This window comes from Notolepis coatsorum, assembly GCF_963971535.1.
Source record: "Notolepis coatsorum genome assembly, chromosome: 7".
NCBI classification, from domain to species: Eukaryota; Metazoa; Chordata; class Actinopteri; order Aulopiformes; family Paralepididae; genus Notolepis; species Notolepis coatsorum.
Window position 1 is genome coordinate 125,364,188 of NC_140171.1, and position 13,973 is coordinate 125,378,160.

Here is a 13,973-nt window from a genome sequence, read left to right on the forward strand (position 1 = left end):
CAACAACACATATCAGTTTTGTATCAATCCAGTTACTTGTAATTGAAGAGGAAATGCAAATATCAAAACCATATGAACCAACAAGCAGTTGATGATGCAGTAGCTGGCTGGACAGAGCTCTTAGTTAGCTAAGCAAGAATGAAGAATCCGCATCCTCGAATCCTGACTCCGTGTTTGATCTCCCCCACCCCCCCTCCCACAACCTCTCCTCTCCATTTCCCTCCCGTCCCCCTCCCCCCGTGCCGTGAACTCCATCCCGGTCGCTTGCTCCAGCCGAGCCGGCCCGCCCCACCAGGTGTGGAGATAGAGGTGGATGTGGCGGCCAAGCGCAGCACCCTCAGCAGCACCTGTGCCGCCTGCCAGAAGCACGTTCACCTGGTCCAGAGGTTCCTGGTGGACGGCAAGCTCTACCACCGCAACTGCTTCAGGTGAACAGCGCGGCTGCAGATAACATCTTCTAACTTGACTTTAAAGGGGACATGTACTGCTATTCCTAGCACTATTTGGGCAACTTTACACAATTCCTGTTAGTCTATTGAAGACATCTGTAACTGAGGGGTACAATTCCCTGACTGTATTACTAGATATGATACTTACTACCACTACCTTTGTACTTAATATTCGGCCACCCAGTACACGGCATAAATATATTATGATGAACACTGTCACGTAGATGAAACGGATCCAACACAAATGTACGAATTAGAAATAGGTCTTTATTTCTACACAGCGATGGTGTGTAGAGCAAGCACTTAATCAAATCAATCACATTTATGAATGGGAATTAGTATGCACTTTTATGGCAAGAGTATTCGTCGGTATATCAATAGAGAATGTCCAATCTCTGAAGGCGCAGGTGGTACATATACGACCTGGAATAGTTAAGGAATAACAGCAATGATACTTCAATGATTATATACTGGATACACTAAGGGGGGGTTAATCCGGTCGCTTGTAAGCCGACAGGAGTAGGAAGGGGGGGGGGGGTAGAGTCCGGCTGCCTCATCCGGCCAAGGGTATCCCAGGTGAACCCACTGTAGTGCCGTTCAATGCGCCGGCGATCCTTGGACCACAGATGAAAGCAGATGGACTCTTTGTGGGCCGGCGTCCTCCGGTCCACGGGGGAGAGACGTGAAGCGACCTCGTCTTGCAGAGCGTCTCCTCACCTTGCGTCCTCTCCAGGGGGGGGGGGTTCCAACACACGGCAGTGTCGGGGGTCTTTATCCATGGAATAATCAACGTATACAAAGCATAATCCGTGCCGGGGAAGGCGGGCTGTCGTCGGTAGAATAATCCGGTATACAGGTCCACTCGCTCGTCGGCTCTGGGGCTCCTCGGGTGCAGCTTCACGTGGGGTCAACCACCCTGGATAAGCAGCCAGTTCTCTGCCCGAAACGATGGGGTACTGACTACGGTAGTATTCTCACCGTACGAAGCACTATATATTAACAGACTATTATTAGCTTAATAGACTACGTCCAACTCGACGATATAGTGCCAAATATGACTATTCAAATATTAATATACACGATGTCTCAATACCGATGGTAGGCGAACTTGGCCTTACTCCCACACGTGGCGTCGCGGGGAGGCTTTACGTCTGTGACTCTATTGGAGGGTAAGAAACTGGACTGAAAAGGAAGTCCTACTTTAGTAGCGCAGTATATATACGCACTATGAACAAATAGTCCCATTAGTGGTGCGGTAGCCAGATTCCTACGCGGAACCAGGACTTGTTCGTACATGTTGAGCGGTACGTTTGAACTGGGTCTGAGGGGTATGGCAGCCTGGCACCAAGGTCTCGACCAATAGTAGAATGGAGACTATTATGGGATGTTCAGTAGGCTAGAATGGATATTCAATGCATATTGTACAAGGAATATACAAGGGATATCAGGGAATATTAGAGAATATACAAATACAATTAAATATATATATATAAATAAATATATATATTCGGTTTAATCTGGCCCTTCACAACAGCCACCCCCTGATTGGTCCCAGACCTAATCAGTTAAACAGAGACAGATTAATCGCGTTGTCTATTTACACATAAGGGTTTGCTGTAGGGGTCAGTCAACTTCACAAAGTCATAGGGTTATAGGGTCATGGTCATCATCGATTGTGTCTGGGAGTCGGGGCAGTTCTATGAGCCTCGCCACGGGACGGGTGTAAGTGCGACCCTGGACAAGCACTTCAGCTGCTCGGACCTTGCCGTCGGCACCGGTGATCACTTTGCTTACGCGGCCGGCCGGCCACATAGCTCTGGGCAGTGATTGATCAATAATCATGACGACTGTTCCTTCTGTCAAATTGTCTCTCTCCTTTACCCACTTCTGGCGGGTCTGTAGAGACGGTAGGTAGTGCAGTAGGAAACTGCTCCAAAACTTGTCGGCTAATACTTGGCTGTACCTCCACATTCGTCGGCCGTTCGCTTCTTCAGGCCGGTACATTGTCTGGGGTAATGCAGGATCTAGCCGCCCCATCAGGAGTGTGTTGGGGTCTGCGGAGATAACAGTGCTCAATCCACAGAACACAGGCTTCTTATTCTCAGCCTCCTCCTGACTGGCTTTCCTCGGGATAGGCGTGGGCCACTGTCCTTCCGGGAGTCTTAGGAATGCGGGGCCGTCACTGTAAGCATTGTGACGGGTGAGGTCATCCAGGGGCATCCCCCGGGTGATGACGTCAGCTGGGTTCTGTTTTGTATCAACGTAGCGCCACTCTGTTTCTCCGGTTAACTCTTCGGTTAAGTCTTGAATCTCGGTGACTCTGACTCCCACGAAGACTTTGTACTTGCATGAGTCCGATTTGATCCAGGCGAGTACTGTCGTGGAATCTGACCACAGGATTGTTCTAGACACCGGTATGGTGAGCTCACGTTGGATGAGCGTGGCTAGGTGCGCTCCGGCTAGGGCTGCGCAGAGCTCTAGGCGTGGGATAGATTGTTGCTTGCGTGGGGCTATTCTCGAGCGGGCGAGGACAAATGCTGTGTAGATCTCTCCCCCCCTTTCTTGGGCCCGCAAGTAGGCTACTGATCCGTATGCGACCTCTGAGGCGTCACTGAAGACGTGTAAGTCCATTTTACATGTCTCTGGCCTCACCGTGGGTGGGAAGTAGCTTCGGCGCATATTAACGCCTGGGAGTGAGTGGAGCTCCATCTCCCACTCTCTCCAGGTGGATGCAAGGTGTGCGGGAATGGGGTCGTCCCAGCCCTGGTCCTTGTCCCACAATGCTCGTACAATCATTTTTGCCCTGGTGGTGTACGGTAGAATACATCCTAGCGGGTCATATTGTCGGGCGAGTGTTGTGTACACACTCCGTCTGGTGGTCGGCGCCGCCGCCGGCCTTCCCTGCTCCGTAGTCAGGGGCTTGTGTCTGTAGTGAAGCGAATCTGTTTTGAATCGCCACACCAATCCCAGGGTCATCTCCTGGGCTTCTCCCGGGATTGTAGCCATCCAGGTCTCGCTGCTGGCTGCCTTGTCCTCGGAGGAGAGGCTGCGCAGTACTTGCGGATCGCTGCTGGCCCACTGCCTGAGATCAAAGCCGCCTTTGATCAATGAGGCGCGGAGTTTAATCAGGAGAGCCTCGGCTTCTTCCTGGGTTGAAAGGCTTTGTAGACAGTTGTCTACGTAGAAGCTGTTCTTTACGCTGTGTCGGACCTCTTCGTCCGCTGCTGGGTCCTCTGCTACATGTTTCTGTAGTGCAAATGTAGCACAGCAGGGGCTGCACGTCGTTCCGAAGGGGAGGACTTCCCATTGGTAGATGGCTGGGTGCTCATCTCCTGGCTTCTCTCTCCATAGGAACCGTAACAGGGGCTTGTCCTCCTCTACTAATCTCACCTGCAGGAACATTCCTTTAATGTCCCCGCTGATGGCCACCTTTTCCTGGCGGAAGCGGAGTAGAACGCCGAGTAGGGAGGGGCCGAGTGTGGGACCGGGCAGTAACTCTTTATTCAGATTTTGGGATCCGATCTGGTAGCTGCAGTTAAATACTATGCGGTCTTTACCGTTGTGATGGACCTTGTGGTGAGGCACGTACCACGATTCAGTGGTCTGGTCAGCCTCTTTAATGTCCATCTTTGTGACGTGTCCCGCTGTGATGAGCTTCTCAATCTCAGCGCGGTATACACTCTCTTGGGCGGGGTTCTTGGCTAAGCGCCGCTCCGTGTTCAGCAGGTACCGTTCTGTGGCGTCTGTCTTGGCGTGGAAAGTAGGCATTCCTTCTCGCCGCAGGAGTGGCGTGGCGTATCTCAACACGCCGTTGACCGGGACTCTCTTGGTCCCTGTCTCGAGGAGGTGAATGGCGTAAATGTCATCTTTAGAGCGAATGTCTTTCCTTCCGTTCTTAAAGGGCATTTGTTCCAAGGTCCATAGCCGCTCTACGTGTTGCAGGAGTGCGGTTTCTCCCTCTGTGACTCGGGAGTGGAGACATCTAGTGGCTGTACTTCGGTTGAGAGATTTGGCGAGCGGGCCTTGGAGAGTCCATCCCAAACGGGTCTCGACTGCTGCAGGACAGCCTCGGGGTCCGGTATGAACCCGGTCTATCGGGACAATGATGTCTGCATGGTCGGAGCCTATCAACAGGGTCGGCATAGCATTGTCTATGAGCGGGATCGGTAACTTGCGCAGATGTACATATTTCTCCATCAGCTTGGCGACGGGGTATGTGTACCGCGACAGTCCTATTTCTTGGCTGGTGAAAGCGTCTGTAATCTGGTACCGTCGCTCAGGCTGGCCGCTTGCTGCGATAGAGAATGAGACATTCTCGCCCTTTATCGTCTTCAAATCTCGTCTTATTGTCCGAATTGTCATTTGGGTTTCGCTTCCCCGCAGCCCTAGCTGGGCCGCAGCGGAGGCGAGCAGGAGGGTCTTCTCTGACCCGTCATCGAGGACGGCGTAGGTGTCCAGGACTTTATTCTGGTAGCTTAGTGTCACACGCACTACTTTTAGGAGTACTCGGGCTCCACTGCTGCTGGCGGGATCGATGTACATGACGCTCGCTTTGCTGCTGGATGGTGCGGGTGAAGGGCGCCGTCTGTTACTGTCGTGAAGTATGTCCAGATGGGCTCCATCGCACTTGGTGCACCTTTTCTTTAAGCGGCATTCGGCTGCCATGTGTGAGCGCGCACAGCGAAAACAGCGCTTGTTGGACTTTATCCATTGACTTGCTTCCTCCGCGTTCAGCTTGGGGAAGGAGTCACATTGCGCTAGCCAGTGTTCTTTCTCACAGTAGGGGCACACTATCTTCCACTTCTCCGTTCTGGAGGGGGTACTGTGGCTCCTGCTGCTCGGTACTGACTCCGATTGGTGCATCACAGTCACCGATCTTCTTCCATCATTTAGTCGTCTGGTTCCTTCTCTGGAGCCAGGGGTGCTCCGTCCGAATGTATCCAGCCGTAGGCTGCTGACTTCTCTCGCCAGGAAGTCTGCTAGGTCGAGGAGGTTCGGTTCGGGGCCATTCGGGTCTCGGTGGTCTCTCTGTCGCCTAAAACGCTCCTGTCGAGCGGGCGGCAGCTTCTCCAAGATCCTTTCCACATTTGAGTTGGCGTAAAGTTCATGCCTCCCCTTCTCTCTCTGCGCTCCCAACATCCCTACCAGGGACTGCACTCTGATGGACAGGTCGTCCAGTGCTCGATTGTCTATTGCTGGGGGTAAGCGGTCGATGTGTCGGATCTCCTGGATCACGTAATCCCATATGCGCCCATACCTCTGGTCCAATGCTACCAGCGCTGCTGTGTATGGGGTGGTGGAAGTCGCGTAGGCGAGCGCTATATTATGTGCGCGGGGTACCTTTAAGTGCTTCAGTAGGATGGCGTATTTATGGCGTTCATCCAATACATCCGCCAACATGGTCTCCAGACACATGCGGAGTTCTGTATACTGGGCCCGGTTCTCTTGGGTGAAGTCGGGTACCATAGGCGTGCCAATGTATGACGCTGACTGTGGATACATCGGCGAGCGTTGGGGGAGAGGCCTCCTAGGCGAGTCTCCTCCCGCTCCTTGGTATGGGCTGGTACCGGCAGTGTACCATGGCCCGCTTGTCCAGGTGCTGTTCCTCGGTGCGGGTCGTGCGTCGTGCTCACCCGGGTATAGAGTCGGGGGTCTGTAGCGCAGCTCCGCGGGAGTATAGCCTGGGCTGTACCGGACCTCCTGGTCCGGTAGAGTACTGTGCTGTCGTCGGGCGTGGTTCTCCTCCTCTTCCTCTTCGTCTTCAGTTAGGTCATCCAGTGCTTGTAGTCTCTGGTTTAGCCTCTCCACAGGATATGCTGCTCCTTCCCGGTTGCTAGGTCTCGCTTGGACCGGTGGGGGGAGGTGGTCTGTGGGGGGTATAGACCTCGTCTGTTGGTCAAGTTCAGGGTTGTTTACTCGGCTAGGGGATGCCGCCCTGGAGGTGTGTCTAGACGAGTTCCTGGAGCCTCTGGCGGAGGGAGAGGGTGTTGTCCGTCTGATCAGCTGTTCTATTAGTTGCGCTTGCTGTCTGTCGCGCTCTGCGTCCCGTAGAGCACCAGCAGCTGCTCGCTGGCTGTCTGCTCGGTCTCGGGCCACATTCTCTTCTCTCTGAATGCGTCTTATTTCTAGACATATATGCTCTTCTTCGCTCCGCTGCTGGATCTGCAGTCGGTCGCGTTCAGCAGCGGCGTTCAGGCTGATGAGGAAGGCCTGCTGTAGGGTCCTCTCTGCCTCGCTGGGAGAAGGCGGTTGTATAGGGGAGCCTTCCCTCGGGGTACTCCTTGCGGAGCCTTGGAGCTCTATCTCCACGGTGCTCTCCCCGTCTTCTTCCGTGCCGAGTTCTCTCTCGGTAGCGTTGTATTCCTCCCGGGACTCATCGGGGACTACTTCTTCAGTACTGGCGGGGTGTGAAGTCATGTCTGGTTCCCACTGGTCCCCACCGTGAACTTGGTCAGTTACATTAGTACCCGTAGGGGCCTCTATGGTCGGGGTAGTCTGGGCGTTGGGGTTAGACATACTTTTACTTTCTAGTTTTACCGCGTTTACTGTTAGTAGAAGACTAGGTTGTTGACTGACAGCGTAAGCCTCTAAGTACTGAGGGAGCCGTCGTTCGCGCTGCGGGCGTTGGTTAGGAGGATCGTTTCGTGGAGTGTTCATCATAGGCCATTTCAATATTAATAACACTATATTAATATTACACTAATTACCATCCGGCTCGAAGGACCAATTGTAACTGAGGGGTACAATTCCCTGACTGTATTACTAGATATGATACTTACTACCACTACCTTTGTACTTAATATTCGGCCACCCAGTACACGGCATAAATATATTATGATGAACACTGTCACGTAGATGAAACGGATCCAACACAAATGTACGAATTAGAAATAGGTCTTTATTTCTACACAGCGATGGTGTGTAGAGCAAGCACTTAATCAAATCAATCACATTTATGAATGGGAATTAGTATGCACTTTTATGGCAAGAGTATTCGTCGGTATATCAATAGAGAATGTCCAATCTCTGAAGGCGCAGGTGGTACATATACGACCTGGAATAGTTAAGGAATAACAGCAATGATACTTCAATGATTATATACTGGATACACTAAGGGGGGGTTAATCCGGTCGCTTGTAAGCCGACAGGAGTAGGAAGGGGGGGGGGGTAGAGTCCGGCTGCCTCATCCGGCCAAGGGTATCCCAGGTGAACCCACTGTAGTGCCGTTCAATGCGCCGGCGATCCTTGGACCACAGATGAAAGCAGATGGACTCTTTGTGGGCCGGCGTCCTCCGGTCCACGGGGGAGAGACGTGAAGCGACCTCGTCTTGCAGAGCGTCTCCTCACCTTGCGTCCTCTCCAGGGGGGGGGGGTTCCAACACACGGCAGTGTCGGGGGTCTTTATCCATGGAATAATCAACGTATACAAAGCATAATCCGTGCCGGGGAAGGCGGGCTGTCGTCGGTAGAATAATCCGGTATACAGGTCCACTCGCTCGTCGGCTCTGGGGCTCCTCGGGTGCAGCTTCACGTGGGGTCAACCACCCTGGATAAGCAGCCAGTTCTCTGCCCGAAACGATGGGGTACTGACTACGGTAGTATTCTCACCGTACGAAGCACTATATATTAACAGACTATTATTAGCTTAATAGACTACGTCCAACTCGACGATATAGTGCCAAATATGACTATTCAAATATTAATATACACGATGTCTCAATACCGATGGTAGGCGAACTTGGCCTTACTCCCACACGTGGCGTCGCGGGGAGGCTTTACGTCTGTGACTCTATTGGAGGGTAAGAAACTGGACTGAAAAGGAAGTCCTACTTTAGTAGCGCAGTATATATACGCACTATGAACAAATAGTCCCATTAGTGGTGCGGTAGCCAGATTCCTACGCGGAACCAGGACTTGTTCGTACATGTTGAGCGGTACGTTTGAACTGGGTCTGAGGGGTATGGCAGCCTGGCACCAAGGTCTCGACCAATAGTAGAATGGAGACTATTATGGGATGTTCAGTAGGCTAGAATGGATATTCAATGCATATTGTACAAGGAATATACAAGGGATATCAGGGAATATTAGAGAATATACAAATACAATTAAATATATATATATAAATAAATATATATATTCGGTTTAATCTGGCCCTTCACAACAACATCTGTAAGGTTTTTTCCAAAAAATGCATTGTTTTATATTTCTAATCAAGTACTCAAAACCATCATTTTCCAGCTTCAAGATTTCAGGCTGTTATGGCCTGGCTCCGCCCATAAGCACTTTGAGTGACAGTCAGTCCACACAGTCTGCGACTGGTAGACAGAGAGAGATAGAGAGAGAGAGAGAGAGAGAGAGAGAGGGGGGGGGGTGCGAGAGAGAGAGAGAGAGAGAGAAAAAAAAGACAGGCCGTCTCTTCCTTTCGTTTTTTCTCTCCCTGCGGCAGCTTGTGGGGGGAGGGGCGTCCCTTCCTCCCCTCTCCCGTGTGGCGCAGCAGGTCCCCCCCCCCAAGTGCTCCCTCCCTCTCTCTCTCCGTCTCCCTCTCTCTCTCTCCCTCTCTCTCTCTCTCTCTCTCTCTCTCTCTCTCTGTCTCTGTCTCTCTCTCCCTCTCTCTCCCTCTCTATCTCTCTCTCTCTCTCTCCCTCCAGAGTATGCAGAGGTGTCGGGTTTCACTGCCTCGCAGTATGAGGAAGTGGTTTTCCTCGCTGTCTAGTCTATGTAGATTGTGGGCGGGCATTAGCTACAACCACAGAGCCAATCACATCACTGTCTTCTACCCAGAGCCTGAATGACGTGACTCAGGCCTTCAAATCAGGATGGACTAATTTACTGGAGCAGGAAATTATCTGAGCTGAATCAGAGCAATCCGCCAATATGGTATTTAGACACTAAAACACATTGATACTAACTCCTATTACTATAATACAATGCTAGAGACTGAAAAATGACATTTATAGTACATGTCCCCTTTAAGCCCATGGTTAGATTAGGTGCTTTTGTTTTCGTTTTGTTGCTGAATGAATACGTTTGCTGTCCCAGTTAAATAGAAATGCCGTTTTGGCAGGAAAACGCGCTGCCCTACTGACGACGCTGAAAAGGTGTTTTCGTTTTGGATACTCGCCAAAACTCGCCGACAACGTGTCATGTAATCAGCACGGAGCCGTTGTTGCTCAACGCCCGTGCGCAGTAGATACCGACATCTGCGTGCCCTCACCAACGTCCGGTGACGACAGAGCTGTCCCAAATAGCTGCAGCTACCATGTGTTGTCAAGTTATTGTTATAAGGACCCCAGTCCAAGCTACAACAGTCTGCATTCCCTTAACAATTGTTTGTATTGAGCCGTATTGTATTGTACCCATTCTGCAATATGTTAAATAAAGTTCACATCCATTAATTCTGCTAGCATTAACGATTGCATGAGCAGCTGGCTAACGTGAGCTAACGTTAGCTATCAGACCCTGTTAGCTCAGAGCTCCTCTTTCAATCTTAACAAGCATTAAACAAAATGGCCCAGTCATCTATTCACCTTTGTTTATTACATGAGGCGTTGTCTAATGTTATCTAGCTACTGATAGCTCCTGATATCAGTTTGGTGCTGGCTGGCTAACGTGAGCTAACGTTAGCTGCTAGCCACAATGCTATACTGTTGTACTGGCATATCCCATTCACGTTAGCATGTAGCTAACAACATCGGAGATCTTTTTGTGAGACTAAACTATCCGCTCTTGGTGGTCAATTGTGTTGATGTTAGTTTTGTTTCATCAACAAATGAGAGGCAGAACACACAGTGAATGTATCCGTTTTGTTTATTGCACTTTTTTTTTTTTTTACTTAATTTTTTAGCGTTTATCGCTTTTCTGGTCAAGCATGACCGACAGATATAGGGTGAAACGGGATATAGATCAGGGGAAGACATTCTGTGGAATGACGGTGGGTCCGGGAATCGAACTCGAGTCCCCCAGATCCGTGACGCAGCACGGTTTTCCCCGACGCAGAAAATAGCGCCGATATATGCGGTGAGCTACTGGAGCTCCCCTGTTTATTGCACTTTTATTGCACTTTCTTTGCTGAAAAATAAGTGCTACATTGGCTAAATAGCTCACGGAGGCATTTAAAGATGGTGGCTTGTTGATTTTTTTGCAGGAAGTGTATTGGCACATCCAAGGTAACTACCTCCCTGTGCATGCTCAGTGCTGAACTGACCACGCCTCGTTCTGACAAAACGAAAGTGCTCAGATCGCAAAACAAATGTCTAACTCGGCTGTCACTACGTTGCGCTCTGGAAAGCGAAACTCATCTTGAAAACGAAACGAAAACATGCTGTGTGTAACCGACGCCTAAAGGTGCTATAGATAACATTCAGCCACTAGATGGCGCACTAGAGCACCAGCATGTCATTTATCCAATCGTGTGCATTCCACGTGGGGAAATGGGAAGTAGGGAGGGGATACGTGCACGCAACATGTAAACGACAATACTATAGCACCTTTTTAAATATATATGTCGGATATCTATGGATATACTATAAGGCGGGCGTGTCCATAGGAAACATCTTTTACAGCTGGCGGCGTTTGAGAGAAGCCGGCCCTGGCTACTGTTATACTGTGATAAATACACAGAGGAGTTACACTAATTTACAGTGTCGTCGAGATGTTACATTCACAAATAGTGTGTTAATAAACACAGAAACATCAGGCAATCGGAACAATTAAGAGCACATTTAAAAAACAAAATAATAATTTAAAAACAGAGGTAACAATTTAATCTACCAAGTTCTGTACAAACTCCAGGCACTCTTAAGTGTCCAGTGGTCCAAGAAGTAATATAATTTGGACAGTCTCTAATTATGGCTTTATAAAAAAAATAACAGATTCCAATGCAACTTACGTCTCTCTCTGCCAGAGAGGCCCACCCATCCTTATTATATAAGATACAATGGTGAGTACCATAACTTTATCACCGGTGATAAATCTAATGGCTGAATGATAAACAGAGTCTAAGGGTGTGGAAGCCGCTGCATGTTTATAAATCACATATAATCCAAAACAGACACGAGCACTGCTTCATAGGGGTGTAACGGTACACGGAAGCCACGGTTCAGTGTCTATCTGGCTATCTGGCTGCACAATGAATGGAAGCGGACATTTACAGGTAGCCTACGAATTGTCCAACTAACACTTCTTCCGAAGGCTACCCGTATATGTCCGCTTCCATTCATTGTGCTAAGCTAGGCTAACATGCAGCCCGATAGCTTTCTACTGAACGCACAGAGAGGAAACTTCTTCTTGTCTCTCTCTGGAGAAGACAGTAAGCTAATTTCCCAAAATGTTGGCGTGTTATTGGGTGCTAACGATGAATGACGAATTATCGCTTGGTTGCCACCACTCTAATCAATGAGAGGATGAGCACATTTGCGAACGCTTAAACTATATCTTAAATTATGGCTATGGGTCTAATACACCTGTCGCTTATCAATGACTTGCTTGCAGTCAACATGTACGAAACGGATTGTTTTTTCATCAGTACATTTCCGTTCTATACCGTTTTGAATACGAGTATAGTTTTGGAAATGTCTAGAAGGAAAAAAATATTCTGCAGTAATAGCCATTTACTGGAATACACACAACACGTTGTCATTTTCCGGCTGATTTATGAATCGTTTTCAAATAAACGCTAGATTATCGATAGTATATGTGTACTTATGCACGCTAGAGAAGCGGGCTGAAAAATCTATTATCTATGCCGTGCCTAGCGCTAACGTTACGCGCACACACATACACACACAGGAGACACGTTGTGATCGCTGTGAAAAAAAATCTGATTAAACCCAATATTGGTAAAATAAAGTCCTTACCTCAGGTCAGATGTTCTGCAAAAAGATTAATCCAATTCCTGATCGCCATTCCAAATATCGATCGTGTTTATTGATCCAACGTTATACTCCGAAACACATAATCGACGCTTCTTCCAGTGCCCTCAGTGGATGCAATAGTCTCAGGTTACATGCCTCAGACGTAAAATGTGGACCCCGGAGGTTTTTTTCCTGATGCATTCCCATCGACTCCATTCCAATGGGTGCAATACCACCCGGGAGACGATAGGGGGCGGTATTTACCCTTTTCGTGCTCAGAGCCATTCCCAATGATAATGTGAGGCTGGATGGATGAAAAATGAATGGATATCGCTAATAAAAGAAATAACGATTAAATAATTGATTTCTCGTCGTTGGCACCCAATGTGTTAAACTTGAATAACCTGTTGACAAGCTTCTACGTTCTGTAAAGAATCCTTTTCTAACGTCTTCTGGTTTCTGACTCTATGGAAATCCTCTTCTTGAGTGTCTCTTCCTCTCCCTCCACCCTTCTCTCAGGTGCAGAGAGTGTAGCAGCACTCTGCTTCCTGGATCCTACAAACTAGGAAACGATTCCGGCTCCCTGATCTGTACACATCACTTCAGCAGACCTGCCTTAGCCAGTCAGAATGGCAGACCGGACCTCAGTAAGCGGCCAGCGGGAGTTCAGTCTGCCAGGGTCGGTCGACCCACATCACCTCAAACCTCTCCCTCGGGAAGTGATCAGACTTCGCCCGAAGTGGGCATCGGTGGTGATCACTCCACACCTATCAATGACTCCATCACCACGAATTCTACCAATGACTCCACCACCACGACTTCTACCAATGACTCCACCACCACGACTTCTACCAATGACTCCACCACCACGACTTCTACCAATGACTCCATCACCACGACTTCTACCAATGACTCCATTGTGACGACTCTTACCAATGACTCCACCACCACGACTTCTACCGATGACTCCATTGTGACGACTCTTACCAGTGACTCCATCACAACGACACCTATCGATGACTCGATCACGACGACTCCTACCAGTGACTCTGTCATGGCGACTCCTGTTCCGACGAACAAAACGGACTCTTTGGAAAAAGAAAGGGACGGCAACAGAGAGAGAGAGGAGACACCTCCTAACCCTTTTGGTGAGAGTGATGAGGAGGAGGAGGAAGCAGAGGGAAGAAAGGAAGAGGAGAAATGGGTAGCAGCCAAAGAGATGGCTGGCGGGGACCTCCCCCCCGCACCCATCAGTCATCTAGGCGGTCCCAGTCGACCTGTGCCGGCCCCCCGCCGTGCTCCAGAGGCCACGCCTCCACCTCGCCCTGCCCCCAGGATCCGCCCGCCCCGCCCGATGGACATGCCTGCTGTCAACGGTGAGTGCAGAGCACATGGTACAGGTTGACTATAAAGTGGATACATGGTAATGACGGATGATACATTTGTTGTTGTTTTTTTCCCTCACTTCTCACTTGGAATCACAGGGGAACGTCGGAGACCTGTGCCTGCTCCCAAACCTCGGGACAGATCCCACTCTCCTGGAAGGTAATGGAATTTCCATGAAATTCCTCTTTTTCAACCATTCCATCTCTGCCGTAAACACATAGTCTCTCTCTGTCTCAATTCTGTGTCCTCTATTTGTGTGTCTCCATGCCTCCCCTGTCTGTGTTTA

General features: G+C 49.6%; 1 protein-coding gene across 3 annotated transcripts in view; it reads left to right on the forward strand.

The window, feature by feature from the left end:
* Positions 1-13,973, forward strand: part of micall1a (MICAL-like 1a) — a 43,584-nt gene that overhangs the window by 16,490 nt on the left and 13,121 nt on the right. For all 3 annotated transcript variants that reach the window (XM_084319512.1, XM_084319514.1, XM_084319513.1), the window contains exons 5-7: positions 274-428; positions 12,821-13,677; positions 13,786-13,846. In XM_084319512.1, coding sequence (XP_084175638.1) covers positions 274-428; positions 12,821-13,677; positions 13,786-13,846 — 1,073 coding nt within the window. The remainder of the gene's footprint in view (positions 1-273; positions 429-12,820; positions 13,678-13,785; positions 13,847-13,973) is intronic.